The sequence below is a fragment of the Perognathus longimembris genome, chromosome 8, assembly GCF_023159225.1.
Source record: "Perognathus longimembris pacificus isolate PPM17 chromosome 8, ASM2315922v1, whole genome shotgun sequence".
NCBI lineage: Eukaryota > Metazoa > Chordata > Mammalia > Rodentia > Heteromyidae > Perognathus > Perognathus longimembris.
This window is the reverse complement of record NC_063168.1, coordinates 25,614,886-25,632,329: the sequence shown is the minus strand read 5'-3', so window position 1 is coordinate 25,632,329 and position 17,444 is coordinate 25,614,886. Positions and strand designations below refer to the sequence as shown.

At 46.9% G+C, this 17,444-nt stretch overlaps 1 protein-coding gene across 2 annotated transcripts; it reads right to left on the bottom strand.

The window, feature by feature from the left end:
* Positions 1-2,099: 2,099 nt before the first annotated feature.
* On the bottom strand, positions 2,100-11,921 carry Nagk (N-acetylglucosamine kinase). Of its 2 annotated transcripts, none has more exons than XM_048352698.1 (10): positions 11,903-11,921; positions 9,821-9,905; positions 9,571-9,669; positions 8,678-8,819; positions 7,438-7,548; positions 6,692-6,804; positions 4,821-4,908; positions 3,654-3,751; positions 2,773-2,851; positions 2,100-2,398 (listed from the first exon to the last, which is right to left on the bottom strand). In XM_048352698.1, exons 3-10 carry the CDS (start codon positions 9,628-9,630, stop codon positions 2,208-2,210), a joined length of 882 nt encoding a protein of 293 aa, XP_048208655.1. In that variant the 5' UTR covers positions 9,631-9,669; positions 9,821-9,905; positions 11,903-11,921; the 3' UTR covers positions 2,100-2,207. The 2 variants fall into 2 exon arrangements, with proteins under 2 accessions (XP_048208655.1, XP_048208654.1); XM_048352697.1 differs by lacking the exon at positions 11,903-11,921 and adding an exon at positions 11,671-11,796.
* Positions 11,922-17,444: the final 5,523 nt, after the last annotated feature.

The window sequence follows — 17,444 nt, the reverse complement described above, 5'->3', positions numbered from 1 at the left end:
TACCTGAAGAAATTAATAAGCCTCATATTTAGACTCTTCCACTATTTGAGTCTAGCCCTGACAGCATAATAGAGATATACATAACTACCAAGTTTATTTCTTAACTGTATTAAGACTATAGGATACAGCAGTGATGCCTCCGCTGTGTTCTGCAAGCTTTTTGCCAGGTGAGGTCCTATGGACAGCTGACGGTTGTCTCTTAGTTTGGTCAAGACTAGATATACACATTGGAAGCTGTCACTTCAGAATGGACTTAGCTCAAGTGCTAATGTTCCAAGCACTAGCTCGCTGCATGAGGCTAGATGGAAGAGCCTTGACCACTGTGTTCTGTATGTTACTTTGTCACCTGACTCGGCCAACAAGGAAGTATCTAAGACCTTCGTAGGAAGACCTAGTCAGGATTCAAAAGCTGTAGGATAAAGCTCCCTCAAATACAGATGCTATACATTTACAGCAGTAGTTACCCAAGTTATTTAGCAGAAAGAGAAATTTCCAGCCAGGCATGGGGTACATGACTATGGCCCCAGGTACTTGGGAGGCTGAAGCAGAATAATACTTGAGCCCAGGAGTTCAGGACTCCCTGGGAAACACAGTGACCCCATCTCTTAAAAAAAAAAAAAAATCCCCCACCTACCCTACTCGTATTGACCTATTGAGTCAGACATCTTGAGGTAGAGGGAGGGCAGAAGTGAAGACAACCATATTTAAATTCTAGAATTGATGTACATGTTGGAGAACTGATGTTCAGGATATGGCCATACCTTCTAATAGCTTACACTCTAGATCCCTGTGGTTTCAGCGACTGTGGATCAAAACTTATCTTCATTCTTCAAGAAGCACAGGCAGAACAGGAAGCTTTAGGCTATCTTCACTGATCACACTATAGAAGCCAGGACAGGAATCATGTCTGCTCCCTACAGGTGTTCATCACTCCCAAAACCACCCAACAAACAAAAGCTCTCATGGTGTAACCTGAGCCAGGAATAGGTCGGTGGGTAGGATGCTCACACAGTGCCTAACTAGCTTTCTTGGATCTCAGCAATCCTCATAAACTTGCAAGAGTTCATTCATTTGAGAAACTGCAGTGTCCTGGTTACCTACAATTACCAAATCCAGTGAGGTAAAAAGCTCTCCAAGCCAACATGGAGTTGTAAGCCTGTAATCCTAGCTATATGAGAAGCAGAGAATAGGGAATCATGGCTCAAAGCCAGCCTGGACATAAAAATTCAAGGGACTCCACCTCAGCCAATGACTGGCATAGTGGTGTGCACCTGTTAACCTAGCAACAAAAGGAAGCACAAATAGGAAGATCACACTCCAGGGAAGTCTGGGCATAAAAGCCCTATTTTCAAGATATCTTGAGAAAAAGAAAAACCCACAACATAAAAGGGGACTGGTGGAATGGCTCAAGAGGTATCACCTACTTATTTGGCAAGCACTTGTGCTTGCAACTGAGTTCAAACCCTAGTACTGCCAAAAAATAAAAAAATCTCAGAGGCTAGAATTGTACTAACCTCTATAGCCTAAGGAAGAGTTTCGAGACAGTGTGATACACACCTAAAGTTAAGGTTCTGAAAGGAGACCAGAGTTCCACTGTCTATTTAAAGTCAGGACTCATTCCCCACTCTGACAGAAAACAGGTGACAGGTTCACTGGCAGCAATAAAGATAGGGAGTAAGGCAATGAAGATGCACTCAGTTGCATAAATTACCTGCCCAATAGTGTGGTGAGTGACATAGATCACATACCATGGGCTGGGAATATGGCCTAGTGGTAGAGTGCTTGCCTCACATACACGAAGCCCTGGGTTCAATTCCTCAGCACCACATATATACAAAAGGCACATATATACAGAAGTGGCGCTGTGGCTCAAGTGGCAGAGTTCTAGCCTTGAGCAAAAAGCCAGGGACAGTGCTCAGGCCCTGAGTCCAAGCCCCATGACTGGCCAAGAAAAAAAAAAAAGAAAAGAAAATCATAGACTAAGCACTTGGAGATAATTCCAGGACAAATTAATTCCTGATAATTCTATGATACCTACTTGAGGTACACTAAATATGTACACAGTGAAGGTGCTTGATAACATAATCCAACTGGGTTCGTGGGAGTAGGTAAAGTGCGTTTATTTTCTATATGTGGTTGAAAAGACCCCTCCCTTCCAACACCCAATGTCCACTGAGTTTGGGGCAGGTGGAGCCAGGGCCAGCCCCCTAGGAGAAAGTATAGGAGTAAAAGGCAACAGCATTGACCTTGTAGTCCATGGGGAGGAGGTACCCAATGTGCCTGGCCCCTAGGCTGGCACCCCCCAGGGCAGAGGAGTGCCTCAGCTTCATCAGGGTAAAGCTGGAGAAGGAATTCTGAGCCTGGATCTCTCGGCCTTGGGTCAGTGCCAAAAGGAAACCTGGAAGAAAGAAAGGAAGGTTAGGATGAGAAGAGACTGGCAGTCTATGTGGGGAACAGTGGGGAGGAAAGAACAATGATGCCAAGGCACTTCTCTGAAGAGGCCCGCGTATTAAGTCCTCAGGAAGCACCAGGACATAGGGACCCAGTTACAGCTGAGCACTTGCATAGCATGTATAGCCTAGGAGTTCAAACCGTTGAAGAAGGTTGGACAGGACAGAGTAAAAGGGCTCAATAGCAGTGAAGGCTGAGTGTCTTACCCAGGCCCCAGAGTGCAAGTCCTAATGCTCCCTGGGGTACTCAGGTTTCCCAGGGCCCTCTCCAGCCCATCCTCTGCCCTTTCCCATCTCATCCCTCCCCTACACTCAAGCTTACCTTCCTTCAGCAGATCCCAGCTCTTCCACACAGAGCCCACACACAGGATGGGGAGACCAATCTCCCCTTGGAATAAGACCTGAGAAGAAGAGAGAAAATGGATGCTGTGGGCCGAGCAAGCCAATGAGTAGTTTCCTTACACCAACCTTTCCCTCCCAGATACCCTCCCTCTAGCTAAGAAACAGAAGGGAGGAAAGTGATCAAGGGAGGAAAAAGGAAGATATAAATTAAACAATAGAGAGGATAGAAGGGAAGGGAATGAACAGAAAGGACAGCAAAACACATTAAACCAATCTGCTAAATATAAATACACATTAAAGACTGACTCACAGAGAGGAGTCAGTTTTGTGTTTGAGGCAGATTTTTTTGCCTCATACCCTAAATTCATCTAAAATAGTGTACAATTTACACAGGGTTTAATGGACAGTTGTTGGGGTCAGCTGCACCTTTAAGGGGCCACAGCTGACCTCAGCCTGTCCCTTCCCTTCCTGTCTTTAACCGGAAGAGAAGGAAGTCTGACATCACTTGAGGGACAGCTCCTTGGGACTAATCAGGGGCCCCTCTCTTGTGCCCGCCTTTGGAGTATATCTGGGAGGCTCCTCATTTGAATAAACAGAAGCCCTAGAGGTTTTCTCCAGGGACCCTCGTGCCCGTGTCATTCTTGGCGGCTTTGGGGCACCCTGCGACCACACGCCACCGAGGCTACCCATGGCCATCGCTCCCTCGTGAGAGCGATAAAGGGCCACCCAGGAAGGGGCGGACAAGCCTCTTCCCCCCCAAGCGAGGGGAAGTCGAGAGAGAGAGCCCACAGACAGTCCCATCAACAAAGTAAAGGGCCAAACCTAGCCAGCAGCTGCCTGCCTTCATTCCCCACAACTCACTGGGTCAATCTCAGGCAACACTGCTACAACATGTCTTCCCAGCATCTCCCCAGCCTTCTTGAAGATGTAACGGGAAAGAGGGTCTCCCTGATTCGCACCTGGGGCAGGGAGGAGAGAAAAGGGGGGCTGGAGAATGCCTAAGGGTGATCTGTCCTGGGTTATTCTCTTTCTGTGTTAAAGCAGCAACCTCAGGAGCACCTGTGACTAGTGAAGTCTAGCTCAGGATGACTGTGTGCCCCATAACAGAGGTAATTAAGTCTCACTGCTACCTCTCCATCTTCCCTAGATATGCACTAAGTACCTGGTGTCAGAGGTGGCTCACCCCCCTGCCCGACGAGAGCACCTTGGCACTGGCATTGGACTCTAATAACACTCAGACTGCATTTCTGTCTCTCAATTCTGAGGACTTAGGGCCCCGGCTAAGAAGCTGGCTAACAGCTCTAAGTACCTTATATACCTCCAGCTGCGGTTACTCTGTCTGTCCTGACTCAGTACTGTGAATAAGCCCCAACCCTAGCATCTAAAACAGCCTTAGAATGCCCTCAGGCTAAGGTATCTAAATTAAGGGAGTGGCCCTTCCGGGGAAGAAAGCAATGTACAGAATTATAAATTCTATGTTGAACTCTCCTTAGTCCCCTTCCCTTTTCTTTAAGTATCAGTTCAAAAAGAAAAATGAGGGCTGGGAATATGGCCTAGTGGCAAGAGTGCTTGCCTTGTATACATGAAGCTCTAGGTTCGATTCGTCAGCACCACATATATAGAAAAGGCCAGAAGTGGCACTGTGACTCGTGGAAGGGTACTAGCCTTGGGCAAAACAAAGCCAGGGACAGTGCTCAGGCCCGGAGTCCAAGCCCCAGAACTGGAAAACAAACAAACAAACACAAGAAAAACTTATGAATGTGTCCGAGGACACCTTAAAAATAGGTATGTAGCTTACACAGGCCATGAGAGTTGCCATAGAGAGAAAGGTATTATAAAAACATTGTCAATATAGTGCCCTTGTCCTTCAGCCTTTCAAGGTTCTTGCCACAAATAAGAGCCAAGGAGCCTAGATAGCAGAACACTGAGGCCACCTCATGAGAGGAAAACTGGCATCTAAGCTGCATCTGCACTCCATTCTACCCTCTACTTAGGAATTTTTTAAGGGAACTTCCCTGATACCAGTACCTTCTGCGATTTTCCGGCAAAACCCAGCAAACCTGCTTTTATCAAAGTCTCTATACAGGTGAGTGAGGATTCCTAGCCGATCTGGCACCTGAGAGACAAAGAAGCACAAGACGGTCATCAGAAGCAAAAATCTCCAATTTGTTCACCCTAATTGGTCTTCCAAAATCTCTACATTTGTTTTTGGAGTTGGTGTTTCATCAGGTCTAGAAAGTGCAGAGATTTGAGGTTTCTCACTTGAGAAAACCTGTGATTTTTCCCAACCCAGACTTCATTGCTTACTACAGATTACAGCAGCAGAGTACAGATCTGTGTACACCAGAGGGTTCTGTAATTCCTGAAATGCTCTGGGAAAGAGTTCTTTAATGGAATCTAAGGAAAATGCACCAAGCAATTCTCCTTAGAGAATCATAACACACATTACCAAACCAAAGGCTCTGAGAAGTACTGCAACCAATAAAAAGAATCACTTCTCCCAAACTCGGAGGTCTTTCTTTTAACAAATTTGCACAGCCATAACATCTCTAAGTCCCCCCACCCCCACCCCAAGGCACTAAGGATTCTCCAGAATACATTTTAAGGGGAAAGGAGGGAGTGAGGGACTAAAATTTGAAGATCCAAGTTCCACAGCAATGTAGTATCTCCTTTACAACCTTATACAAAGTACTAAAGGGTATTAAGAGCAAATGATAGACACACTGATAGACATGAAGTTTTTGCCCAACTTGGCTAGGACAGGACCGCTTCACTGCACTTCCCCCTACTGCTTTCCTAGGTATAGGCCAGGGTTCCGCTTTAATCACCAACCCTCAGCCCTGAGAAGAAAGGCCCTCCTTCCTAACACCTTCAATTTCCTATGTTAGCCCTAGTCCTACCTTTCTAAATGGCTGGACAAAAGACTGGCTGTCAAGCTGAGACAGCTGTCGAATGTATGTTTCTTCTCTCCCTCTTATCTCTGTCTCCACTTACCCATTACAAATGAGCACTGCATAGTCAACACCTGATGCCCTGAGTGCAGGCTGTTCTTTCCTAAAGTCTCCTTGCACACCTCTTTTTTAAAAATTATTTTAATTTTTTGTGCCAATCTTGGGACTTGGACTCAGGACCTGGGCACTGTCTCTGAGCTTTTGTGTGCAAGGTTAGTGCTCTACCAGTTGAGCCACCAAAAAAGCCACTTCTGGCTTTTTGGAGTTTAATTGGAGATAAGAGTCTCACAGACTTTCCTGCTCAGAACGGCTTCGAACATCGATCCTCAGATCTCAGCTTCCTGAAAAGCTAGGATCACAGACATAAGCCACTGGCACCAGTCTGCCCACCTCTTTGTTTTTGTTGTTGTTTTGCCAGTCCTGGGGCTTGAACTCAGGGCCTGAGCGCTGTCCTAGGCTTCCTTTTGCTCAAGGCTAGCACTCTACCGCTTGAGCCACAATGCCACTTCTAGCTTTTCTATGTATGTGGCGAGCACTTTACCACTAGGCCATATTCCCAGCCCCCAGTCTGCCCACCTCTTAATGGGCTTTCTTAGCCTACATAAGGCCAGAATCTAATGAATGTGTGCAAACTCAACGTGGTCTCTGCCTCCTGACCTCCCCCTGCAGGTTTCATTTTATCCCAGACCTTTTGCTTTGCTCTCCCAGTATGTTTTAGCTGCCCAAGAAGGAAGTCTGGCTAACCACTTGTCATCAAACCACATTTTCTTCATGACCCCTTTCTGGAATGCACTTTTCACATTTCACATCTAAACCCAGTTGTTACCTACAACCTCTCCACCCCAATCTTTGAGTCTCTGACCCACCCTTAGCCCATACAGGTACTGTCCTACAGTCACTGAGTCTCCAATGCCCTACTCTAGGTGTTTACTAGGAGTAGGTGAGTACCTGAAAATAGCTGAACATAGCCTGCTTGACGTAGCCAATATCATGAGGAGCTGCCTCTAGGTTGTCGATGGAGTCAAACACTATTTTCACAGCTTGGTGTGCAATCCAGTAGGCTGCAGAGAGCAGAGAAGGGCAATAGGGAAATCTCTCGGAGGGACTTTACTCACCAGGAAAAAACAAATATAGATAGGACAAGGTCAGTGGTCTGCTTGGATTTTACAGCAAATTAAATTTCAAGACTAAATTGTATCTGACTGACCCAGGTAAGAACAGCTGGAGAAGTAAAATGAACAAGTGAACCACTATCACACTAGCTCTTACTCAAAGACAGGTTGGTCAGCTGTCCAAACACTACTAGTCATAGCATGAGCTGGGACCCAAAGGCCCCTATGAAAATGTACATGGGCTATATACATAATATAGGTGGGAGATGTTTCCTAACAGGAGATTCATGGCACTTAGGACCTTCAGGTTCAACTCTTCCCTAAGGTCTCCAAAAGTTAGTATAGGCAGCATTAGCCATAGTACTGAAGCACGAATCTGAATTCTGGGTGAAAGACACTCCTAAAAAGAAAGGAAGTGGCCAGTCTAGCATTCATATCTCTATGACCTGACAGCACATGGAATGGTCAAGTTTAGGCTCTCTCCCCAAAGAGCCCCAAGAGTCAGCAGGCAATAGTAAGATATGGAGACCTGCAGGATAGGAAGAAGTCCAGACTCCTGAGTCAAGACCAGTGTGAACTCACCTGAGCCCTCATCTCCCATCATGTGGCCCCAGCCACCACAGCCACTCTCAGAGCCATCAGGGTTGATGAGCCTGCAGTTGGAGCCTGTCCCAGAGATGAGCACAATCCCACCTGGAGAAAGCACACAGGAGGGTCAATGAGGCCACAGCCCTATAGAGCAGTAGCTTCCAATTGAGAAAACACAAGACAGAAAAAACCCCTCCAACCAAAAAGGGAAAAGAGAGCACCATCCAGTCTCAAAGAGGAGCAGATGGGTGCCAGTGGCCCATGCCTATAATCCCAGATACTCAGAAGGCTGAGATAAGGAGAGTGGTTCAAAGCCAGCTGGGGCAGGAAGACTGTGAGACTCTTATCTCCAATAAACCACCAAAAAGCTGGAAGTGAAAGTGGAGCTGTGGCTCAACTGGTAGAATGGTACCTTTGAGCAAAAAAAAAAAAAAAAATCTCAGAGACAAAGCCCAGGCCCTAATTTTTAAGCCGCAGAACCAGCACGAGTGCATGTGCACGTGCGCGCGCACACACACACACACACACACACACACCCAACATGAGAAAACCAAGCCAAGCTAGCTGCCAAAGGGGAGCATCTTGATTTCAGACAAACTCCAAGAGGACCATAGTCTGTATCTTCATAAGAGAATGTATCTTCTTGCCTAGTCAGTCTTCAGGCGACTCTCCTTGCTTTACTGAGTGCCTACTTTGCCAGATTGTGTTAAACCCCATTCTTTTGGTGATCATCAGTACCCGAAAGTTACCTTGTGAATTTAACTATCTCACTTATAGATGAGGAAACTGAAACTTAAGAGTTCCTTAGCTTCTCCAAGACAGTAAGCTAGTATGCTAGAAGCTGGAATTCAGTTTGGGTTCTTCCTTTAGCATTGCTGGGAATCCAACCCTTGGAGCTGGGATTCAAACACCAGTCCCATGATGCAGCACTCATCATACTATCAGAGCTCTTGCACATTCTCCTCTGTACTCCTGGCTTCCCCTAGCCTGTTTCTCATGGCATTACCATCAAGGGCTCCCTCCTTATAGTGAAATCTTGTCTTTGTCTCCACTCCTTACTTCTCTTTCTCCCCCTTCATCTTTGCTGTAGCAGAGACTTTGGCTCATGAAAGCAGAACTGCGTGGAATATGACAAAGGCTGCCTTCCAGATATTTGTAAGCAAGGTTTTCAAGCTACTTGGGGCTTTCCCAAGAAAACCAGTTCTCAACCTCACCTCTGCCCCCACGTTCTCACCATCTGGTGTAGCTGTGGCGATGGAGCCGGCAGCATCTGTGGTGATTATGTAGCTTTCACTCAGGTAGGGAAATCGGTGCCTCAGCTCATCCATCAGGATCCTAACTGCTTCTTCCTGCTCCCCACCACTTAGGGATAAGCCCTAGGCCATAGAAGAGATGAGCAAGTGAGTAGAACCCCAAACCCATCTCCTTTCTCAGCCCTCTCCCATCCTAATGCCTGCCTCCTGCCCTCTCCCTCTGGCCATTCCCTGTTCACCCAGCCCCAGTTCTTCTACTCAACAGTATCTCAGAAGACAATGGACAAGAACAGCCTGGACTAGAGATGGACAGAGGAAAGGGAAGATTCATAAACACCACGATGAAGTGTGGGAGCTAGCCATGCTTTTAGAAAAATCAAAGGAGAAAGATAGTTTGAAATACATAGGTTTGGCTGTGCCTAGAGAACATCTCACTTCCATGTCCAGGGAGAAGACAATGCTATAGCAATTTGGGAGAGATTGAACTGGAAGCAACAAGAGCTAACATTTGCTTATGGATCAGACTGTGCTAACCATTCTGGAAAGTGTCAGGTCATTTTACTTCCTCAGCAACTCTTAAGGTAGCTACTGCTATCCACATTTTCCAAATAAGGAAATTGAGTGACCTTTTAAGGTAAATAACCTCTTAAGGCTCACACTGATGTTGAGTAGCAAAGCTGGGATTCAGATCAGTCTCAATGGCCCTCCAAGACAGGTGGGAAATAAAGCCTTGAGAATGGGTAAGATTAAGTTGGGGCACCAGGAACTAGGACTTGGAAGCCTTATCCTCTTATAGTCATCAACTCTTCTAGTCCAAACTTGCCACCTATCTCAGTGCTGCTGGCTTAATTCCTGGGTTTTACCCTAGACTCACCAAGCTTCGAAGGGGTACCAGAGGATCCACCCCTGCTTTCTGTTTGGCCCTGTTCACCATCTCGTTGATTCTTTCCACACATGCATCTGTCCCGATGAGCTGGCTCCAACAGGGAAGGAGAAGTTATGAAGGCTTGAGGACCTTATAGCCCCTACTGATTGCTCTCCGAATCCCAGCCACCTCCTCAACAGGAGTTAAAGATACAAAACCAGAAAAAAGCCCTCCAGAACCCTCAGTGTAACTTTTTTACCCAGTGGTTTGTGCACTGTCCATCTGCTTCTGACAGGATCTGCCCATCCTCCGACAGTAAAAGGACCTTGGACCGTGTGCCTCCCCTATAGAACACAAGAGGGCACTTAGTTCTGCCCAGGAAAACCTGCAGATAAGAGCTCAACTTGTGTAGTCTTTGTTACAGGCAGAGGACAGTGTAATAGAGGGAACAATTTCCACAACCCAGTAACCCACCTTTATGGTTTAGTTGTTGGCTGTGCTCTTGAAACGGAAATGTAAGTCTCACTTACCTTGCTTTGGGGATATGCTATCTACCCTGTGAGAACCTAATTAACTGTGACCTGGACCTTGGAAACTTCTCTGATACAAGGCCCATGTTAGTTAAGCCTTCACGATGCATCAATGTTATCTAAGATTTCTCTTTATCAAGTGTGTTCAAGCTGGGCACCCGTGGCTCATCCCTGTAACCTTAGCTACTCAGAAGGCTGAGATCCCAGGATTGTGGATGGAAACTAGCCTGGGCAGACAAATCTGAGTCTCTTATTTCAATTAACCAGCAAAAAACTGGAATCAGAGGCATGGCTCAAGTGGTAGAGTAATAACCGATGAGTCAAAATGCCCAGGAAGGGCACAAGGTTCTACATGCAAGCCCCAATCCTGACATGTGAGCACACACACATTTCATCATTTTGTTTCTGCTTTTTCCTAGATTATGACTCACTAGCTCAAGCTCCAAAGCACGGCAGAGCCTAGCTCAGACGATACTTGGGCAATATAGCTAAAGACAATGGAATATCCACCTCTGCTCCTCTCACAGTAACAGCTGACTTTCAGCTGCTAAGGTCTTCAAGATAGGCTTGTGAGAAATGCTTACCAAATGTCAGGGAGAACAGATACATGGTTAAGCCATTAAATGCATTAATGGTAATTACAGGGGAGTTTAGATTGAGATCTGTGGTGGTGAGCTGTATATTTCCTACCTATCAATGCTTTGGGAAGTATCTTAAAATTAAGAGAACAAAGATGACCTAGTAATCAAAGATGGCATGAGTTTCAAGGGGTGGCAGATCCAAAACAATCTCTTGACGAGGTTTCCTTTAGTGGGTACGTTGTGTAGATGAATATAACAAGGCTGAATGAAAACTTTAAAAAAAGTGCCATGGATACAGGATACAGGCCAGAAAGAATCCACCTTAACAACCCATATGAAAGATAGGAAAATGTGGCTGCCAGGGAAGTGAATCCAATCTCAGATTTAAATGAACAGATAAGAGCCTTCTATCTTGCCCTGATTTGACACAACCAAATTCACAGTGTTCTGTCATTGTCAGAGGCTTGGTAATCAATCATTTTGTTTAGCCCTGTCCTCACTTGACATCTGTGGTAACTGAAGCCCGCAGCTTTGGCATCAAGATACCCTCCGGCAAAAATGAAACTAAAATTGAAAATTCTAGCTTCTACATCTTTCCCACTCTCCGCCATGCAACTTCCCACCTGACACCTGTTCTGCAACTCTCCCTGGGACTAGTGGGTATGAGGGAAGGAGCCGCTTCCCTAGCCTGCACGGCAGAGTGGGTAGTTCGTGCAGGGAAAAGGGGCGTGGTCCCGCCAAGAAACACAAAGGAGCCCCCACCCGAGGTGTGGCCATGAAATCGCGTTCTCCCGGAGTGGCACACACGGTCGCTCGCGCCCGGCCGCCCCTGCGCGTACGCACACCTGTCCTGTACAAGGCCCAGAGCCCTGACTGACCGGACCTTGAGGTACAAGGCTACCTCACCTCCCGACCTGACCAGTATCTGCTGCCCCGCCCTCTGGCCTGGGGTGGCTTACGCCGCTCGTCCCGGACTCCTGCCGTCGAGCTGCACTCACCCCTCGACACCCCCGTAGACCGCAGCCATGCTGCCGCTACTGCTACCGCCGTAGGTTCCGCGTGAGCTTCCCTCCCCACCTCCTGCAGCTTCCCTCCCTCTAGTCGCCTCCGCACCGCCCCGCGTCACGTAAGCGCCCGCCAAGTGTGGTTGGCTCCAGGCGCGCGTGCGCGGGGCGTGGCTCCGAGGGCCGCCCCCCTCCCAGGCCAGCCGAGACGGGGAGGACGATTTACCGGGTGTACGTGGCCTGCAGCGGTCCCTCTAACCTGTTCCTTCCTCCTGTCCTTTGCTTCTCTCAGAGAATACCAATCCCAAGCGGAGAAGCCGCGAGGGGCGTCGGGATCGTCTCCCTAGACATGTTCACTGCCCACCCCTCTGCCCCCGGAAGTTGCTGGCAGCCCCGCTTGGGCTTCTGGGCCGCACCGCCGGTGACGCACGCAGTGACGCACGCTCGGTCCCGCCCCCCGGAGCCGGGGGCTCGAAGCTAAACGCACGCTCTAGGGTCTTACCACGGCGTGCGGCCAAAAGCATACGTGCACGCACGCACCTGCACGGACTTTGCGCTGCGCTCCTATTGAGAGGTAGGTTAACTTGGGTCTTAGGGACAGGTCCAGAGTAGGACCAAGGGCCCCTAAGAAACATCGCGACAGAAGAGGACTGCTGTTTGCCTCCCCATCACCTAAACCTCCAGAACCCGGAAGGTGGACGGCTGCTTGTCCCAGAAAGCCCTAAAGGTCCCAGTCACTGAGTACAGAACGTTTCTTCCAGCTCCCTATCTCGCGTGCAGGCATTTCCACCCACCCCCACTCCCAGGAAAGCTTGAATTTCGCGGGTTGGCACGACCTGATTGAGGACGGTCGTTTCAGGTTTGCACTGGCTCGCAGGTCTCCTCTGATTGGTCAACTGTCTTATGCTTCATTTGCATGGGGTGTGGCTCGTGCTCACGGTCTCAAAAAATCTCTGGGTGCAAGCCTGCTACCTGCGGGCGAGACACCCTTTGTCTCTCGCTTGGACTCCGTTTGTTTTCTCTCACCCTTTGTTGAGGAAAAGGCCAGTGTCATCTCTTGAGAGCTCTCTGGGGTTCGTTGGTAGGGTCAGGAAAGGGGATCAACCGCTTATCACTCTTGCTGTTTCTCTATTTTAAAGGTTCTATATCTAAAACGCTGGGTCTTTGCTGGCCAAATCAACTCCCCTTTGCCTCTGGTGGAAGAAACGTTCCAACTACGTTTTGGTTTCCTTTCTGAGCGATCCACTTGACATGTGAATAAAGGTGCCGCATCTGGAAACCCATTAGGAACTCTGACTGACTTCCTGGTGTGATCCAGGGACTCTGAGGCTGAGTAGAGCCCACCGACGTTCGCATGCTTTCCTGGTTGCCATTGAGTCTGGCTGACTGGCCAAGCACTTCTGTCCTTTAGTCTTAACTCACCTCCTTAGAGAAGAAGCTCCCTTGGCTTCAAGTAGGATTGTATACCCCTATCTGATTGTTGCTATCAGTGCCACCCAGCCCCAGAGAAAGTTCTGATTCTTGGGAACCCCTCTTCCAACGTTTACGAATGGAATCCTGTTGAACTGAAATTATCCCAAGATTTGGATTCCCTAGTAGCCTACAGTGATAATAGTTTCTTCATCAAAGTTGCAGTCACCCAAGGGGTATCCAAGGAATTGGAAATACATATCATTCGAATTGTGTTTGGTAGCCCGCTCCTCCAGAAAGTGGGAGCAGACAAAGCATATCCTCAAGAAACACCTTAGAAAACTCAATCAAGAAACCTACCTCCTTTGGCCCACTTCCCTCTCCATAGCTTTGCTAAAGATTAGAAATAATACCAAGTGCCTGTAATCCTAGCTACTCAGGACACTGAGATATGTGGATTGCAGTTCAGAGCAAGCCAGGGTAGGAAGGTCTGTGAGATTCTTATCTCCATTTAGCCACCTGAAATCAAGAAGTAGATCTGTGGCTCCTATGGTAGAGTGCTAGTCTTTTTTTTGGGGGGGAGGGGCAGTCCTGAGGCTTGGACTCAGGGCCTGAGCACTTTCCCTGGCTTCTTTTTGCTCAAGGCTAGCACTCTACCACTTGAGCCACAGCACCACTTCTGGCTTTCTCTGTTTATGTGGTACTGAGGAATCAAACCCAGGGCTTCTTGCATGCAAGACAAGCACTCTACCTCTAAGCCATGTTCCCAGCCCCAAAGCTACTGATTTTTGTTTTGTTTTGTTTTTTGCCAGTCCTGGGGCTTGAACTCACTGTCCCTAGCTTCTTTTTGCACTCTACCACTTGAGCCAGAGCGCAATTCTGGCTTTTTCTATATATGTGGTGCTGAGGAATTGAACCCAGGGCTTCATGAGGTGAGCACTTTATTTATTTTTTTGGCCAGTCTTGGGCCTTGGACTCAGGGCCTGAGCATGGCCCTGAGCACTGTCCCCTGACTTCTTTTTGCTCAAGGCTAGCACTCTGCCACTTGAGCCAGGGCACCACTTCTGGCTGTTTTCTATATATGTGCTGGGGAATTGAACCCAGGGCTTCATGAGGTGAGCACTTTATTTATTTATTTATTTATTGCCAGTCTTGGGCCTTGGACTCAGGGCCTGAGCACTGTCCCCTGACTTCTTTGCACTTTGCCACTTGAGCCAGGGCACCACTTCTGGCTGTTTTCTATATGTGGTGCTGGGGAATTGAACCCAGGGCTTCATGTATATGAGGCAAGCACTCTTGCCACTAAGCCATATTCCCAGCCCCCCCCCTTTTTTTTCTACTCAAGGCTAGCATTCTGCCACTTGAGCCAGGGCACCACTTCTGTGGTTTTCACTTCTGGCTGTTTTCTATCCCCTGACTTCTTTGCACTTTGCCACTTGAGCCAGGGCACCACTTCTGGCCATTTTCTGTGTATGTGGTGCTGGGGAATCGAACCCGGGCCTTCATGTATACAAGGCAAGCACTCTTGCCACTAGGCCATATCCCCAGCCCTGGAGGTGAGCACTTTATCACTAGGCCATATCCCCAGCCCACAGCCCAGAGTGCTAGTCTCGAGCAAGAAAAGCTAAGTGACAATGCCCAGGCCTGGAGTTTAAGCACTAGAACTGGCACACACACACATTCACTCACACACACACAAACACACACAAAATCAATGTGTTTTATTCAGGAATAGCTAAATATTCTTAAAACTTGCTTTAGGAATACAGGGACCTAAAAAGCATGTATATATGTATGTGTGACTCATGTCATGTGTCTATTGTACCACATTGTTCTGTCTCTGATCTATCCAGACCAGAATATTTAAAAGTCACTGAGTCGGGCCAGGAGTTTGGCTTAGTGGTAGAATGCTTTCTAGCATGCACAAAGCCCTAGGTTCAATTCCTTGGTGCGACATACACAGAAAAAGCCGCAAGTGGTGCTGTGGCTGGAGTGGTAGAGTGATTTTAGCCTTGAGCAAAAAGAGCTCAAGGACAGTGCCCAGACCCTGAGTTCAAGCCCCAGGACTGACTGGCAAAAATAAATAAATAAATAAACATAACTGAGTACCACATCTGAAATAAATATTGGCTGTGTGATTGATTTAAAGAAGAAATTAGCACAGAATAAGAGATTAATAATAACAGTATATGTTTGTGTTGCTTATTCTTTAAAGCTTTTTGTACCTGTATCACTATAAACTTGGTAAGAATGATAGATATACTAACTACACATTACAAAAGAGATTCTGAGTTTCTGAAATCAAAGCAGTTAGCCTAGACTTAAACAGATAATAGATGTTGCTTATTATGGATATGGATAGTTACTGGGAAGGAAAGGAAGTAAAGATGTTGTAATACAGGAAGTTGGTCATGACCTCTAAATTGCTTTGTAGATGTTTAATGCCCCTTTGCACTGGGCTTGCAATATCCCAGCGGCTGCTCCCATGATACTCACGAGGTAGGTAATGTTCTCTAAGAATCTGCAAGCTCAAGTTGCCTTTCCTGCTTTGCCCCATGACCGCAGGAAGCCATAGTTGTAAGGGAGGCAGGATGGGAGTGGTAGGAGAGACAGTAGAAAAATATCTACCATGCCAAAGTCACTTAGGAGTTGGGGACACAACTTGTGGCTCCAAAGTCTTCAAAATGTGTATTGGTTTAGATCATGGAACAGACACGTCTGTTTTTTTTCTCTCACCACTATTTCCTGAGCTAATTTCAAGACCAGACATGTGGTAGAAGCTTCGTGTGTGTGTGTGTGTGTGTGTGTGTGTGTGTGTGTGTTTTACACAAGATCTATGTAGCCTAGGCTGATCTCAAGTCCACAGTCTTTCTACCTGTTTTCTGTTTTCTGAGTGCTGTGATTACAGGTATCCTTCACCACCTCCAGCTTCTTTTGAGAATGCTGATAGCTAATGTCATGCCATAAAGCACTGTGCCACACACAAGGAGTGCCAAATGCCTCACTATGATCTGAAGGAGGGAGCAAGCAAATGCCATGGCAGAGACAATTTGCTGAACTTACTGGAGCAAGGAAGACATGGAATAAATATGTAAAATTATAAATTGAGGAGGCAAGAGTCAGACATGTAGTCGGGGGACCTCAAAGGGATCTAGCTGTAAAAGTTGTACTGACATCCAGGCATAATCGAATGTGCTATAATCCCAGGTACTTGGGAGCCAGAAGTTCTAGGCCCTAACTTAAATGCAATCCTCAGTACAAAAAAAAGAGGGAAAGAAATGAGAATGAAAGATAGACAGAAAGAAAGAGAGAGAGAAAGAAAGAAGGAGGGAAAGAAAGAAAGATTGCCAGTACATGTATGACATTAGCAATATGCTTTAGAAGAATTAATCTGGCAGATTCTTATATTGGTACATTTGCTGTCCTGGAACTGAGAAACTGAAGACTGGGCCAATAGCGCCAGGCTAGATAGAATTGAACAAGAGTGATAAAGGTGTCTAGTGCCTGGAGCTCACGCCTGTAATTCTAGCTACTGCTGAGGCTGAGATCTGAGGATTGAAGTTTGAAGCCAGCCCAGGCAGAAAAGTCCATGGGACTCATCTCCAATTAACCCACCAGAAAACCAGAAGTGTCTTTGTGGCTCAAAGAGGTAGAGTACTAGCCTTGGGCCAAAGAGCAAGCTCCACAATTGACAAAAAAAAAAAAGAACAGAAAAAAAGTAAGCGAAGGAAGGAAGAGGAAGTGGAGCTGTAGCTCAGAGTGCTACATAGAGTGCCAGCCTTGCTTGGAAAGCTCAGGGACAGTGCCCAAACCCTGAGTTCAAGCCCCTGATTCACAAAATAAAAATATTAAACATAAATGAATAAAGAGATGAGAGAGAGCGAGAGAGCAAAGAGGCAGATCTGGAGCCAGGGGAGAGGGATGAAAGTGAGAATCATGCTGACACCTGATCTAGGATGTGTGATCACTACTGATCTAGGATGTATGATCACTACTGATCTTGGGTAAGGAAGACAAGAATGAAGAACGGGATAAGGCTTACTGAAGGTAGTTGTGGACCTTGAGCTGTTAACTGTGAAATACAAGAAGAGGTATTTAGGAAAAAAAAAAAAACGTTAGAAGGGGGTAAGGTTTATAGACGCAAGAGGCAACTTAAAAGATGCTTTTGTTGAGTTCTGTGAATTAACTGAAAGTCCCCCAACTTTATATCTGTGCCCTTTGATCTGAGCTAGCCTCAGCTGCCATCCCTTTGCAATTACATTGGGTCACAAGAAAGAAAATTCACTGATAAGCTTTCTATGGGGGAGGCAATCTTCCCCTCAAACAGGCCATATCTTCTTCTTATCTTCCTAAAGGAA